This window comes from Phyllobates terribilis, unplaced genomic scaffold, assembly GCF_046119375.1.
Source record: "Phyllobates terribilis strain yellow unplaced genomic scaffold, ASM4611937v1 Scaffold_5__5_contigs__length_657084704, whole genome shotgun sequence".
In the NCBI taxonomy this organism is placed as follows: domain Eukaryota; kingdom Metazoa; phylum Chordata; class Amphibia; order Anura; family Dendrobatidae; genus Phyllobates; species Phyllobates terribilis.
In genome coordinates this window covers 55,848,640-55,863,319 of record NW_027362765.1, presented here as the reverse complement: position 1 = coordinate 55,863,319, position 14,680 = coordinate 55,848,640, and the positions used below count along the sequence as shown (strand labels likewise).

Genomic DNA, 14,680 nt, shown 5'->3' with positions numbered 1-14,680 from the left:
GGAACGCTCGTAATCTGTAGACGAGTGGCTCATGCTTGCAAGAATAATCATACAGAATATAGGAACTAAACGTTGATATATAGAGCACGCACTCAAAGTTAAATGTGAGATCAACAAAGTTATTCGTAAGAGAAGGAGAGGTATGCGAAGAAGAGCTCGGCACCACTAATGACTTGTAAGTAGACTGCGCATGTGTGAAGAGATAAACCCTGACATAATATATAGAACGTGCAATTAATCCATAGCGCATGCGCACAGATTACAAATCAAACATTGATGGGAAGAAAGATATATGTTTAAAGAGGAACACATCAGAGGACAATCAAAAACAAGGAATATGTAAGGGAGTATGTCCACACAATATATATATATGAAACATTAAGTGGATCTAGAGTGCATACGCGCATGATACAACATGGGTGCCTGAGCAGAAGTAGCAGATAAGTGAGAGATAATAATAAATCAGGAAATAAAAGGTAAGAAACACATATATACATTATTAATGGCAAAGAGCTAGAGCGAAGGGAACATGACATTTCTGAATAATCCAATATAATTCAACATAAAATAAATAAATAAGGGACATTATAATGGCAAATAAATAAGAAATATTATATATTCAAAACTATCTTAAATCGACAAAGCCCCAAACACAGAGATGTACCGCATTTTGCGGAGTATAAAACGCACCTGTTTATAAAACACACCCCAAATTTTGGGGAGGAAAATAGGAAAAATGTTTTCTTTTTTTTTTTTATAAAATGGTGCGTGTTATAATACGCTTTTGCGGTAGCTTACTGGGGGGCAGCGGTGATGGAGTGGGGTCCAAGGTGACAGGGTCGCTGCTGGCGGAGGCAGGAGATGCTGCAGGCTCCAGGCTGGTAGCATGGGGTGTTTGGTGGCAGGAGTGGGGCCATGGCCAAGGGCCCCAGGCTGGTAGAATGAGGTGTTCGTGGTGCAGAGGCTTCGCCGACATTTTGTGACAGCCCTGGGTCCCACACTTTCCATACTCTTCTATGCAGTGGACTCCGGGAAAATAGCCACCGGAGGCAGCGCATGCGCAATCAAGAACTCAGAAGCAGAAATCTTGTAGATGAGATCTCGGTGCTGCCGAGGTCTCAATCTGTGCACAGCGTCCGGCGTCTATTTTCCCAGAGTCCACCACATAGAAAAGTGTGGAAAGTGTGAGGCTCCGGGCTGTCACAAAATTTTGGCGGAGCCCCCGCACTGTCAAACACCTTGTCCTACCAGTATGGAGCCTGCAGCCATCGCCCAACTCCTGCCTCTACCTCCGGCAGAAGCTTCCGGCAGCAACGATCCAGGGATCCCGCTCCACAGAAGCTGGTAAGCACCACCACAGCTACAGCTCAGATTATAAGATACACCTCAATTTTCCTCCCCAAATTTGGGGGAAAAAAGTGCATCTTGTAATCCGAAATATATGGTAGTTGTTGAAAATACAGGAGAATATCAAGGTGTGTAAATTGGATTTTCTTTTCTTTTTGAAAAAAGGTGTTTTTTGGTAATTGCATACATTTCCTGATCATCACTCAATGCTGTAGATTACTTTCCATTTCTTACGTAATGTTTGACTTTACTTTGACTAACAGTATCTTGATGAATTTGCCAATAAAAAAGAAAATCGCTGCTTCCATGTGATTTCTCTGATGTTAACGAAAATGTGATTTGAGAGTAAAACATTCTGGACGTGAAAATGGCTTCCTACTTATACGAGTTATCTGATGAACTACAAGACTTGCGTTATTTGTAAAATGTTTACTACATTCTGAATGTGAAACTGTTTTTTTACCCGGTATGAGTTCTCTTATGTGACCTAAGAGTGGAGCTATCAATAAAACATTTCCCACATTCTGAGCATGAAAATGGTTTCTCCCCTGTGTGAATTCTTTGATGTTTAACAAGGTCTGCCCTCTGATTAAAACATTTCCCACATTCTGAACATGAAAATGGTTTCTCCCCTGTGTGAATTCTCTGATGTCTAAGCAGGTGTGATTTGTAAGTAAAACATTTCCCACATTCTGAGCATGAAAATGGCTTCTCCTCTGTGTGAATTCTCTGATGTGCCACAAGGTGTGATGTGTTGGAAAAAAATTTCCCACATTCTGGACATGAAAATGGCTTCTCCTCTGTGTGAATTCTCTGATGTCTAACCAGGTGTGATGTGTTGGAAAAACATTTCCCACATTCTGGACAAGAAAATGGCTTCTCCCCTGTATGAATTCTATGATGTCTAACCAGATGTGAGGTGGTGGAAAAACATTTCCAACATTCTGGACATGAAAATAGTTTCTCCCCTGTGTGAATTCTTTGATGTTTAACAAGATCTCCTTTCTGAGTAAAACATTTCCCACATTCGGAACATGAAAACGGTTTCTCTTTTGTGTGAGTCCTTTGATGTTGAATATCGGTTCTGTTATTTTTTCTATGCTCTACAGTCTGTGATGAATCAGAAGACAGGACTTGCTGAAAAGGATCAGTTGAAAGATTTTTGATGTGAAGACTTGGAGGTGGATCCGGAATAATGATCTGCTCTTCATATGAATCTGGTGTGACACCATTATCAAATGCTTTAAAATATGAAAATAACAGATCTTCCTCTGAGCTTCTGCTGAAGACATCTGCCAAGAATAAAATGGATTTTAATTTTCTTCAATAACAGGGAATAATAAGATTTCTTACAATATTAGATATTTTAAAGCAGTTCCATAGAAGCATTTTATACTTATTGTGGCAAAATTAAATTAAGTAGGAGAAAGTTGACATTAGTGGAGGTCAAAGCAGGGACTAGTGGATTATTATGTTTGGTCACCAGACTGTGCACCTTCAATAGTTCACTTCTCTGTAGCTTTGTCATAGGTTCAGGCTTCTTTGTGCCCATCGGCAAGGTTTCCTAGTAAAACGTTTAATAAACACTCATGAAGGCACCTGTAAGTCAGTGATATTAGGAGTTGAACACATACACTCCATATCATTTACATATACTCTGAGGGAACATGATCCCAGGCTTTGGAGTAAGTGCAGAGCTCTAGTAGCAGTATTTTTTTTTTTGCAAAGAGCGGAATATAAGTGTTTGTGGTTTGTTTTTTACCTGACCCCTGGATTCTCCCCTCATCTGTCTCTCTAGTTGTAGCTAATTTCCATAATTTGACTTTTCTTTTTTGCCTGGCCTATATATTGACCTTAACTTGCATCTGACCTGCATCCCTCTGCTTATCTGTCCGCCTGCCCAACGTCTGTGTACGACCTGACCCCATTAATGATCATCAGTAAACCAAAGAAAAAAATGGCCAGTGTGAATGTGTTCTATCAATGAAAACCACAGAAAGAACATTGGACGACTGTATAAGGCCCAAGATGGATCATCTGCATCCAGTGGTGGTCCAAGATCATGGATTCTCTAAGGTGAAGTATGAAGTGGCCAAACAAATGAAATCTCACAAAGTATCCTTTATCCTCTTCCCGATCAGGCAATTTTTGGAGCTTTCATTTTTCCCTCCCCTTTGAAAGGATGTAATTTTTTTCATTGACATCGCCATATGAAGATGGGACGAAGTCGACTTCATTAGTTTCATCATGTAATGTACAGGAAAATGAGCAAAAAAATGCGGTGACTGAAAATAATACAGAAATACTAGAAATTTCGAAGAAAAAAAATTCATTTATGCCGTCATTTTTTTTTAAAATCTGTAACGTTTTCATTTTTATGTTAATAGAGCTGTGTGTTGGTTGTTTATTATTTGGCGAGCTGACATTTTTATTGATTCCATTTAGGGGTAGATGTGATGTTTTTACCACTTTTGCATTTTTTGGTGGCGTTGTGGGGACTGAAAGTTGCAATTCTGCCTTTTCAATTTTTTTCTCTTGTTGGCTTTTACCAATTGGGTTCACTAATTTTATATATTGATAGATCAGACTTTTGCGGATACAATGATACCAAATGTGTTTCTTTCATTCTAATTATTTCTTTACTTTTATTGGAGTAATTTTTTATATGTTTTAAAAAAATTGAATGACTATTTCTTTGTGATCTTAGAGAACTCTGCGGAATATAGTAAAAATCACAGTCTCCTATGAAACCAGTCACAAGTTGGTCTTCACAAGAGCACAGTCATGGCCAGCAAGGGGTCATTCAACATGGCCATAGCAATCCACTGGCACCCCACAATTAAGTGATTGATTGATAATTGATAAGAACAGCACCGCCTCTCCCCTTTGGATCATGGGCTGTAAATGTCACCGTAAGAGACTGACAGCAGCAAGTAAGGGGTTAATAGCAGCAGGGGGAGCTCACCTCTGATTGCTGCTCTTTGAGGAAAATGTAACACAGCAAAATATCTACCAGTGATGATACACAACTTCTGATCCAGCATGATATATGGGAACGCAACATATGTTTTACTAGTACATTCAATGATAGTTGAACTGGCAAATGCGGATGTTGCACCAGAACATAATCCTGAACTCAAGGTTCATTTATCTGACTTTCTAGAAATTTGAAATTTACAAGATCTTTGCTTGTAGGAAGATAAACGGTTACCTACTTTATTTGGTTCTCTGAAAAAGTTGTGGACAAGAGAAATGTTGGTTTCTAGCTGCGTAATTCATTCTTTATATCCTGTGAGTCCTGGTCCTGTGGCCCTTTGTAAAGGGGGGGGGGGTAATGTTTTGTACTTATCTCTTCTGAGTGGTCTCATCACACCAAATGCCATTATCACAGTAGATTCTATGGTGTACAATAAACACAATTGTCCAGTCAGTACAAGTGTTCCTGACATTCGTTATTATTAATAATTTGTAAAGTGAATACTTTTTATGGGACAGAGTATCTTGATCTTTATTCACAGGAAGTAGCTAGTGTTTAGTGGTGAGACTTAATAAGTTTCCTGGTCTTGGTTGTTCTACCACTTTGCGTTATTCTCTTTTTTTTTCCTTCTGAACAAAAATGTTAAAGCAGATGCCTTAAGCTTGTTCTTTTGCCCTACAGACCAGGCTACTCACCCTTAATTCATTATCATCACTAGTCACATTATGCAAGACACTATTGTCCGCATCCGTGATATCCCACCTGGAAAGATCATCATTCAACAGAATCCAAGAAAAAAAAAAAAGATCCCATCACTGGAACATTTCCTCAAGTTGGCCGATATCCAGGTGTGCATAAGTCATTTGATTTTCTTTCTTAACACTTCTGTTAGCCTAGTATAGCTTGAGAAGTTAAGGACTTTGTGGTGGCATGTTCTTCTTTTACACAGAACAAAAGTTTCCACCTTAAACCCCCCCAGGTACTCAGTGTATCATGTGACATGACATGATACAGTATGAGCCCCTGCACAGCCTCCTAGATACAGTATGAGCCCCTGCATAGCCTCCTAAATACAGTATGAGCCCCCCTCATAGCTCTTTGATTTTAATCTAAATTGAATACATTTTTAATTTTTAAGTGGTTAAATTTGTTAGCTGTTATTAATGATCCTCGGATATAGATATACATATGTGTTTTGTAAACTGGTCCACACAGTTATTCATACAAACACACACAGACAGTCATTTGTACACGCAGTCACACACAGTCATGCACACACATACATGCAGTCACACACAGTCACAAACACGCAGTCACACACGCAGTCAAACACACACACATAGTCACGTAAACACATGTAGACTTGCACATATACAGGTCACAGAATGTGCACACACACAAACATATATAGACATATACAAAGACACATATAGACATAAACAAGGCGGCCCTGCACAGCTGCTGGGGGAGTGGCCCGGGGCCCCCCGAACCCAGTCAGCCCCTGCCTGTCGAGATATGTGCGACTCATCAGCGGTGCACACAATATTATAATGAGGCCAATCTGGCCATAGGCCCCCCGGAGTCCCAGGCCCCGGGTGGTAGCACAGATTACCCTCATTATAATCCACCTATGTTTTGGAGATTGGTTCTCTTTCTTCTTCCTCTTGGTTTTCCAACAGCTGCAAGTCTAACATTTAAGTGCATCTCTCCTTTACTACATCTTTCATGGTAACATAGTAACGTAGGTTGAATAAAGACCTAGGTCCATCAAGTTCAACATTCCTCCCCCAATTGTACATTTTGTCTAATTTAACTGTACCCACAATGTTATGTGTATCGAGGAAATCATCCAGCCCTTTTTTGAAAGCTGTTTTAGTGTCTGCCATCACTACCTCTTGTGGTAGGGCATTCCACAGTCCAACTGCTCTTACTGTAAAGAACCTTTTCCTGTTTAGGTGGCAGAATCGCCTTTCTTCCACCCATAGTCCTTAGTATGGTCTGTAGAAGGAATAAGTCATGTGCTAGTCCTTTGCACTGATCACACATCTATTTATACATGTAAATGAGATGCCCTCTAAGGTGTCGTTTTTCTAAGCTAAACAAGCTCAACTTTCCCAACCTCTCATCATATGAGAGGCCTTGCATTCCTTGTAATAATTTAGTTGCTGCCTTTGAACTGACTAAATTCTGAATATCCTTTTTAAAATGTGGAGCCCAAAACTGGATCCCATATTCCAGATGTGGCCTCACCAGTGATTTATAAAGGGGTAACAGTACATTGGGATAACGGGATTTTATTTCTCTTTTTATACATCCTAAAATCTTGCTTGATTTGCGGCTGCTGCTTGACATTGAGTAGTGCTGCTCAGTTTACTTGTAACCAGAATACCCAAGTCCTTCTCCTGTTCTGTAGTCCCGAGTATACTCCCATTTAATGTATATGCAGCAATAGTATTACTCTGTCCTAGGTGCATTACTCTACATTTATGTATATTAAACCTCATCTGCCAAGTGATTGCCCATTCAGACATATTATCCAGATCGTTCTGCAATACCGTAATGTCAAGATCAGATTTTAATATCCTACATTGTTTGATGTTGTCAGCAAAGACTGACACGTTACTCTCAATCCCATCGCCAAAGTCATTAATATAGAGGTAAAAAATAATCGGTCCTAGCACAGATCCCTATGGCACCCCACTTCAGAACGTACCTGTAACACCCCTTTAGAGCTACCACAGTACGCTGGGTGTTATGGGGGGTCTCACCTCTCTAGGGCGCAGTGCCTCCACCCGAATCTTGATTGGAGCTCTCACTGGGACTGCAGAAGGACTGTTATCTTCTGCCAGGGGCTGATTCGGGAAGCCCCTGCCACAGCTCAGTACACACTCATCCGGAACAGGAGTAAAACTGTTTAACAGGTTTATTGCTATGCAGCAGAAATGGGGTGGATTTAAAGACATAACATACAATACAAGTAACGGTGCTCTGTAAAAATCATATACACATCACAATCTAATTCTTCCCCGACCCTGCAAATATAACATAGCAGGTTTTCCCTTTTTGTATTAACTCAGTCCAAACGTTGGGGCCCAGTTGCCGCGGATGTTGGCGCGCAAATTTATAACCGTTGGTGCACTTAGATGAATATTAACGTCAATAGTCTGGGTTGTAGTGTACTCACTGTAAATAGTGCTGGTACAACCACAAGTCTCAGAAGGGCACTCACGGTGCGTCTCAAACGGTTGTATGTTTCCCTGGACACCAGCTGGGGGCGGCAGGATTCAGGCCTTTATATGGTGGGAGTGCCGGCAGAACTCTCCGAGTCCTTGATGTCACTTGCTTCACAGGGTGACAAGGCCGCGCTCTCTCCAGTAGCGCGGGTATATCAGAAGGGACGGCAACACTCTGCAGCGTAGAGGAATACAAGTCCACAGCGCTCCGTCTTTCACAGCAAGCTGCCACGCTCTCTTTCCTCTGAACTTTTACTTTCACTTTCACTTCCTGCCCAGCTCCCTCCCCCAAGTCCCTCCTCCTCTAATCCATTCTCTCTCCTTCTATCCTTCCAGGCTGTGTCATCTGACTGGAACAAGGGTCCCTGGGAATTGTAGTCCACTGCAGCTCAGGGGAAAAACGATTAATGTCCCTGTTTAACAGCAGCTGCAAAGCTCTTCTTAGTGTCTGTAAGTCCCAGTATACCAGTAGCTGATCTGACAGTTCCATGTGCAGGTGTTACATTCTCCCCCTGGTGAGTCATTGAAAGTGTCCCATCACGACATAAGGACTCACCACCTGAAACATGAATGGAGGTTAAGGCATCCTGACTAACACCAAATTTACATGCACACAAACCACCACCTGGACACATGGGAGATACTGGGAAATAAGGCCAAACAGAATTTGAATTAGGGTGTATCAGCCTGGGGACCTCAGTGGTATGTCCCATTCTATCATAGGTCAGCATCATGGGTGGCCTAGTGTCCCGTTTGGGACGAGTGTGTACTGAGGGGGCCCCCTCCTCAGCCCCCGACTCTTGTCTCTCAAGAACGGGCTCCTCCAGGTGGATCTCTTCATTCAATAAATGTCCCTCTTCTGAACTTTCCCCCAATTGTGGGCAGGGTGCACTCGCCTCCTGACAAATGTGCCTTTTCTTTGTTTCTACTTCAGGAGTCTGGTTTACAGGGTCTGCGCCCATGGGGCATGGGTCCTTGGTCCACCTGTAGCTCCATTGACCGTCGGGTCCCCATTCATCCCCAGACTCGCTGTCACTTCCTCCTGAGGCAACCGCAGGCTGGTGTGGTTTTTGACACCTACGACTTCTCCTATGGCACGGAAGGGTTGTATGACCTTCTTGAGCTGGCAATGGGGGTAAAGGGATGTTTTTTCCCACAGGCAACAGATGGTGTCGATGATAGGGGGCGGAGCTGTCAAAACCTCTCTCGGGCATCACTCTGCAGGCCGGGACACCGGGCAACTTCTCCATCACCACATAAGGGTCAGGACACCACTGATCAGCAAGCTTGTGCTTCCCAGGAAGGCCCAGAAGTTGGATAAGGACTCTATCTCCAGGCAGTAAAACTTGTTCTCGAACCCTACAGTCGTAGCGAGTCTTATTGCGCTTCCCTGACCGACCAGAGGCCTGCTCTGCCAATCTGTAAGCTTTTGTCAAATCTTCTTTTAGCTGGGACACATATTTTAAGTAGGTCTTCCCATTAGAACGGTCAATGGATGTCCCAAAACTAATATCCACTGGTAGTCGGGTTTTTCTTCCAAACATGAGGAAATAAGGAGAGTATCCAGTTGACTCATTCGTGGTGCAATTGTAGGCATGAACCAACTGGCTCACATGCCTGCTCCAGTGTCCCTTCTTTCTGGGATCCAAAGTGCCTAACATGTTCATAAGGGTACGATTGAATCTCTCAGGTTGAGGGTCCCCTTGGGGGTGATATGGTGTGGTTCTGGATTTCTTGATCCCACAGAGAGCGCATAGCTCCTTGATTAGTCTACTTTCGAAATCTCTTCCTTGTTCGGTATGGATGCGGGCAGGCAGCCCGTAATGTATGAAGAACTTCTCCCATAGTGTTTTTGCCACAGTAATTGCCCTTTGATCTTTAGTGGGGTAGTGTGACCACTAACACATTACTGACATTGCTTTCATCAGGCTCGATGGAGAGGAAATCAATGCACACTAGCTCAAGTGGGCCATCACTGTTAATGTTCACAAGGTGGGCTGTTCTCAAAGGCAAGGTTTTTCTCAACACACACCGGGAACATGATTTGCAGTATTCTTCAATATCCGCTTCCATGTGAGGCCAGTAAAATCGGTCGGCCACAAGACTCATGGTCTTCTCGATGCCAAGATGTCCATGGTCATGATGCAGGGACTTCATGACCATCCTCCGAAATCGGGTAACACCAGCTGTCTGTGGACTCCTCCTTTCTGGCACTTTGCCTCCCAGTATAGTAGTCCATTTCTTACTATGAGAGACTCTAGCTGCCGAGTCAGCAGGACAGACTCCTCTGTTCTTAATGCATTCTTTTCAGGCCTCCAGCCCCTCTTAACCCACCATCAGACTACCCCCACTGATTGATCCTCCTGCTGCGCCTTTCTGACTTGATTAAGAGTCAGTTGAGGGAGAGAGTCTGAATTCACATTTGTCACTCGGCAGTACAACAACGGAAGTGCTTCATTGGATACTCCTAAGAATTTAGCACAACACTGCATAGGGAGGGCATTAGTTTGAAGTCTATGGCACAGAGTCTTCACCTCAGGGGCAGGGACCTCTATCCATCCTCCTTCTTCCTCATTTAAAGGTTTCCTAGGCAGGCGAGAGAGTGTGTCTGCATCAATGTTACTGATCCCCGGTCGATACTTTAAGCTGAAATCATACAAAGAGAGTGCAGCAAGCCACCGGTACCCCGTGGCATCCAGTTTTGCGGTGGTTCTCACGTAGGTTAATGGATTGTTGTCGGTATGAACCACGAAGTGTACCCCATAGAGGTAGTCATGCAGCGTGTCCACTACAGCCCATTTCAAAGCCAGAAACTCCAATTTGTGAGCTGGGTAGTTGCGTTCACTGGGAGTCAATCCTCGACTAATGTAGTAAACGGGACGTAGACAGCCATCATGGTCCTGATAGAGAATCCCTCCTAGTCCGTCGAGAGAAGCATCTACATGTAACACATATGGTTTACTGGGGTCTGCATAGGCCAACACTGGAGTTTGGGTCAAACATGACTTCAGTTTCTCGAATGCCTCGTCGCATAAAGGTGTCCATCTTTTCCCAAAAAGTTCATTAACTCGGAAGTAGACCCTCTTTCCTGACCTTGAGGAGTGGGCTGTCCTGCCGGAAGGGGGATACCCCTCGGTAAGGGCAGTTAACGGCTTCGCAATCCGAGAGTAGTGGGGTACAAATCTTTGGTAGTATCCACAAAATCCTAAAAAGGACCTGAGCTCCCTCAGCTTGGTGGGCTTAGGCCAGTTTACCATAGCCTCCACTTTGGCAGGGTCGGTGGAAATTCCTTCTCTGCTGACTATGTGCCCCACATATTTCACAGTTGTCTGGCAAATCCGGCACTGGTCAAGGGACAACTTCAACCCAGCCTCCTTCAGCCTGCCCAGCACCTTGAACAACCGCTGGTTGTGTTCTTCCAGAGTCTTCCCAAAAACAATAAGATCATCTAGATAAACCAAGACCTCACGTAAGTGCATGTCCCCCACTACTTTGTCCATACATCTCTGAAAAGTGGCTGGAGCACCTGTCAATCCTTGAGGTAGCCTCTGAAACTCGAAGAACCCAATGGGGCAGATAAAAGCGGTCTTCTCCTGATCTTCTTTTGACATGGGTATCTGATAGTAGCCATTCCGGAGATCTAACACAGAAAACCATTGGCTCCCTTGCAGGCAATCCAGAGCTTCATCTATTCGGGGCACAGTGTACTGGTCAGGGACCGTACGTTTGTTCAAGGTACGATAATCCACACACATCCGAATAGCTCCATTTTTTTTCCGAGCTATCACGATGGGGGAAGCATAGGGGCTACTAGACTCTATGATGACTCCTGTGTCTAACATACCGCGTAGATGCTGCCTGACATCTTCAATATCCGCAGGGGCCAATCTTTGGGATCTCTCTCTGAAAGGCGTTTGATCCTTCAACCGAATGCGATGCTCTACTCCTTGGGCAAGGCCCATGTCCCATTCGCTGCCCCCCGCATCATCATGCCATCGATGACCAATCCCCTCTCTTCTCTTTTCAGCTCACTTCCTTCAAAACAAGGGTCAAAGCTTTCAGGCTGTAGTTCCCTTTTCTCCTCCTCCATCCTCACATAGGCTTCCAGACAGACTGGGTGGATGGATAGGGTCTGCGAGTAATTTTCTCCCCCAACTTCACGACACCACTGAGCTAACATACGGAAGATGTTGGCATTTGTTCCCACTATGACAGGTGTTGGTCTCTCATCGGCCTTTGCCTCCGGGCAGATTAACGCTATGATGGGTATCTCTTTATCCACTCCAACAACAGTCTTTGGGAATCGTAGTGTCACGGACACGTATCCTAGGTAGGGGTAGCTGTGCTCACTCAGTCCCCACACCACGAGTCCAGACAACGGTTTCAGAGGCATATTGGATAAATATCTCTTATACCATCCTTCGAAGATGATGGACACTTGAGATCCGCTATCCAGCAACACTGAACAAGGTTGACCATTGATAAATGCGGGGACATGTGGGGCTGGTCCCACTAACCCTTCAGGCAGTGTTTTCGATGAGGCACTACTGGATGGGGAGGTAGAGTAGGTCTTAGTTGCTGATGGGGGCTCAGTATAGGGTTCTACTGGCCCCCCTTTCCCGTTTCCCGACTGCCTCTGAGTGTGATGGGGAAAATGTGAAGAGTTCTTTGAGCTCCACCTCTTCGGACACTGAAGAGCTATATGGCCTGGACTCCCACAGACAAAGCACCCTTCTGGTTTCCTACTCTCCACTCTACAGAGGTCATCATTCTCTCTTCCTGAAGCCAGGATTTGCTTCTCCGCTACCTCTGCAACACTTTGTAGCCGCTGCATTGTCTTGGCCTGGGCACTTAACAATTGTGTAATCGGCTCCCCCTTTTTCTCGATGACTTTCAACAGTTCTGTCTCTCGGCAGTCGGCTGCTGGCTTCAGGGCAACAGTAGTCACCCGAGGGGATGTCTTCTCTCTTGCGGCCACAATAACCTCCTCCTTGCGAACTTCCTTAAGCAACTCATGAAAAGAACCAGGAATCTTCTCTCTATCACAAGACCTCATCCGCTGGGCAATTGGATCATGAGTGAGAGATCCTCTGAGTACTTGTTCCAGACGACACTGATCAACTTCTTTAGGGCTGACTCCACCTTTAGATACTATTCTATGAACCATCTTATCTAGTCGGTATAGATAGTCGGACATCTTCTCATCTGGTTGTTGGTAGGTGGTAAGGAGTTTATAGAGTAGATCAGTAGCATCTTCAGGGTATCCAAAAGCATCTTCTAAAGCACTCATATAATCTTGATAAGTTGCTAGTGGCTTGCTCCGCCAAGCAGCCTGCACCACTTCCATAGCAGTACCCTTCAAACTTTCTACTATTCTCTGCTTCTTTACGGCATCAGTGCACTGCCACTCTTCTAAGCACAGTAAAGTGACATCCCTCCAAGTATCATATCCTTCTTCTCCAGCAGGGGTGGGGAGGGCACCCGAGAAAGTTCTTAGACGACGGTAGTTCCCTTCTGGCTGCATCTTTGCAAACTGACTGACTAACTTTTCCATAGCTGTCATAAGCACATCAGCAGGGGCCGCTGTCTCTTCAGGATTGACTCTAAGTGGAGTAGAGGGCGGACATATACTGGTCTTTTAGGCTGAGTGGTTGATTCCTGTTGCCGGGTCTCAACTTCAGACTCAGTAGGCCAAGTGATCTTCCATTGTCGACCATACTCTGGGGACACGGCTATCATGGATGGGAAGTATTCTTTCCTCAAGATCTGCCCGGTTGAGATCAGGGCTGTGGGTAACTGTCCCCCCTTTTCCTTCCTGCGGTCGACCACTTTAGGGTGGGCAAGTTCAGTGAGTCGGTTAACTATTTTCAGTATCTCTTCATCAGACGCATCACAGAGCTCACCACTCACTGCAAAGCTTTGTTTAGCTGTAACATCCATCTCTTCACACCACAAATACACTTCTTGCTCTGTTAAAGTCTCCATAGTAAATACTCCTGTATTAGTTCTGGATCTCAGCAGTGCCTCCACTGTAACACCCCTTTAGAGCTACCACGATACGCTGGGTGTTATGGGGTGTCTCACCTCTCTAGGGCACAGTGCCTCCACCCGAATCTTGATTGGAGCTCTCACTGGGACTGCAGAAGGACTTATCTTCTGCCAGGGGCTGATTCGGGAAGCCCCTGCCACAGCTCAGTACACACTCATCTGGAACAGGAGTAAAACTGTTTAACAGGTTTATTGCTATGCAGCAGAAATGGGGTGGATTTAAAGACATAACATACAATACAAGTAACGGTGCTCTGTAAAAATCATATACACATCACAATCTAATTCTTCCCCGACCCTGCAAATATAACGTAGCAGGTTTTCCCTTTTGTGTATTAACTCAGTCCAAACGTTGGGGCCCAGTTGCCGCAGATGTTGGCGCGCAAATTTATAACCGTTGGTGCACTTAGATGAATATTAACGTCAATAGTCTGGGTTGTAGTGTACTCACTGTAAATAGCGCTGGTAGAACCACAAGTCTCAGAAGGGCACTCACGGTGCGTCTCAAACGGTTGTATGTTTCCCTAGACACCAGCTGGGGGCGGCAGGATTCAGGCCTTTATATGGTGGGAGTGCCGGCAGAACTCTCCGAGTCCTTGATGTCACTTGCTTCACAGGGTGACAAGGCCGCGCTCTCTCGAGTAGCGCGGGTATATCAGAAGGGACGGCAACACTCTGCAGCGTAGAGGAATACAAGTCCACAGTGCTCCGTCTTTCACAGCAAGCTGCCACGCTCTCTTTCCTCTGAACTTTTACTTTCACTTTCACTTCCTGCCCAGCTCCCTCCCCAAGTCCCTCCTCCTCCAATCCACTCTCTCTCCTTCTATCCTTCCAGGTTGTGTCATCTGACTGAAACAAGGGTCCCTGGGAATAGTAGTCCACTGCAGCTCAGGGGAAAAACGATTAATGTCCCTGTTTAACAGCAGCTGCAAAGCTCTTCTTAGTGTCTGTAAGTCCCAGTATACCAGTAGCTGATCTGACAGTTCCATGTGCAGGTGTTACATACCATTTATGACAACTCTTTGCTTTCTATCATTTAGCCAATTCCTTGCCCATCTACATATAGTTCCCCCAA

General features: G+C 44.6%; 1 protein-coding gene across 1 annotated transcript in view; it reads right to left on the bottom strand.

Moving 5' to 3' along the window:
• Window positions 1-14,680, bottom strand: part of LOC141271441 (uncharacterized) — a 233,171-nt gene that overhangs the window by 211,995 nt on the left and 6,496 nt on the right. The window contains exon 3 of the mRNA XM_073681516.1: window positions 1,835-2,668. Coding sequence (XP_073537617.1) covers window positions 1,835-2,668 — 834 coding nt within the window. The remainder of the gene's footprint in view (window positions 1-1,834; window positions 2,669-14,680) is intronic.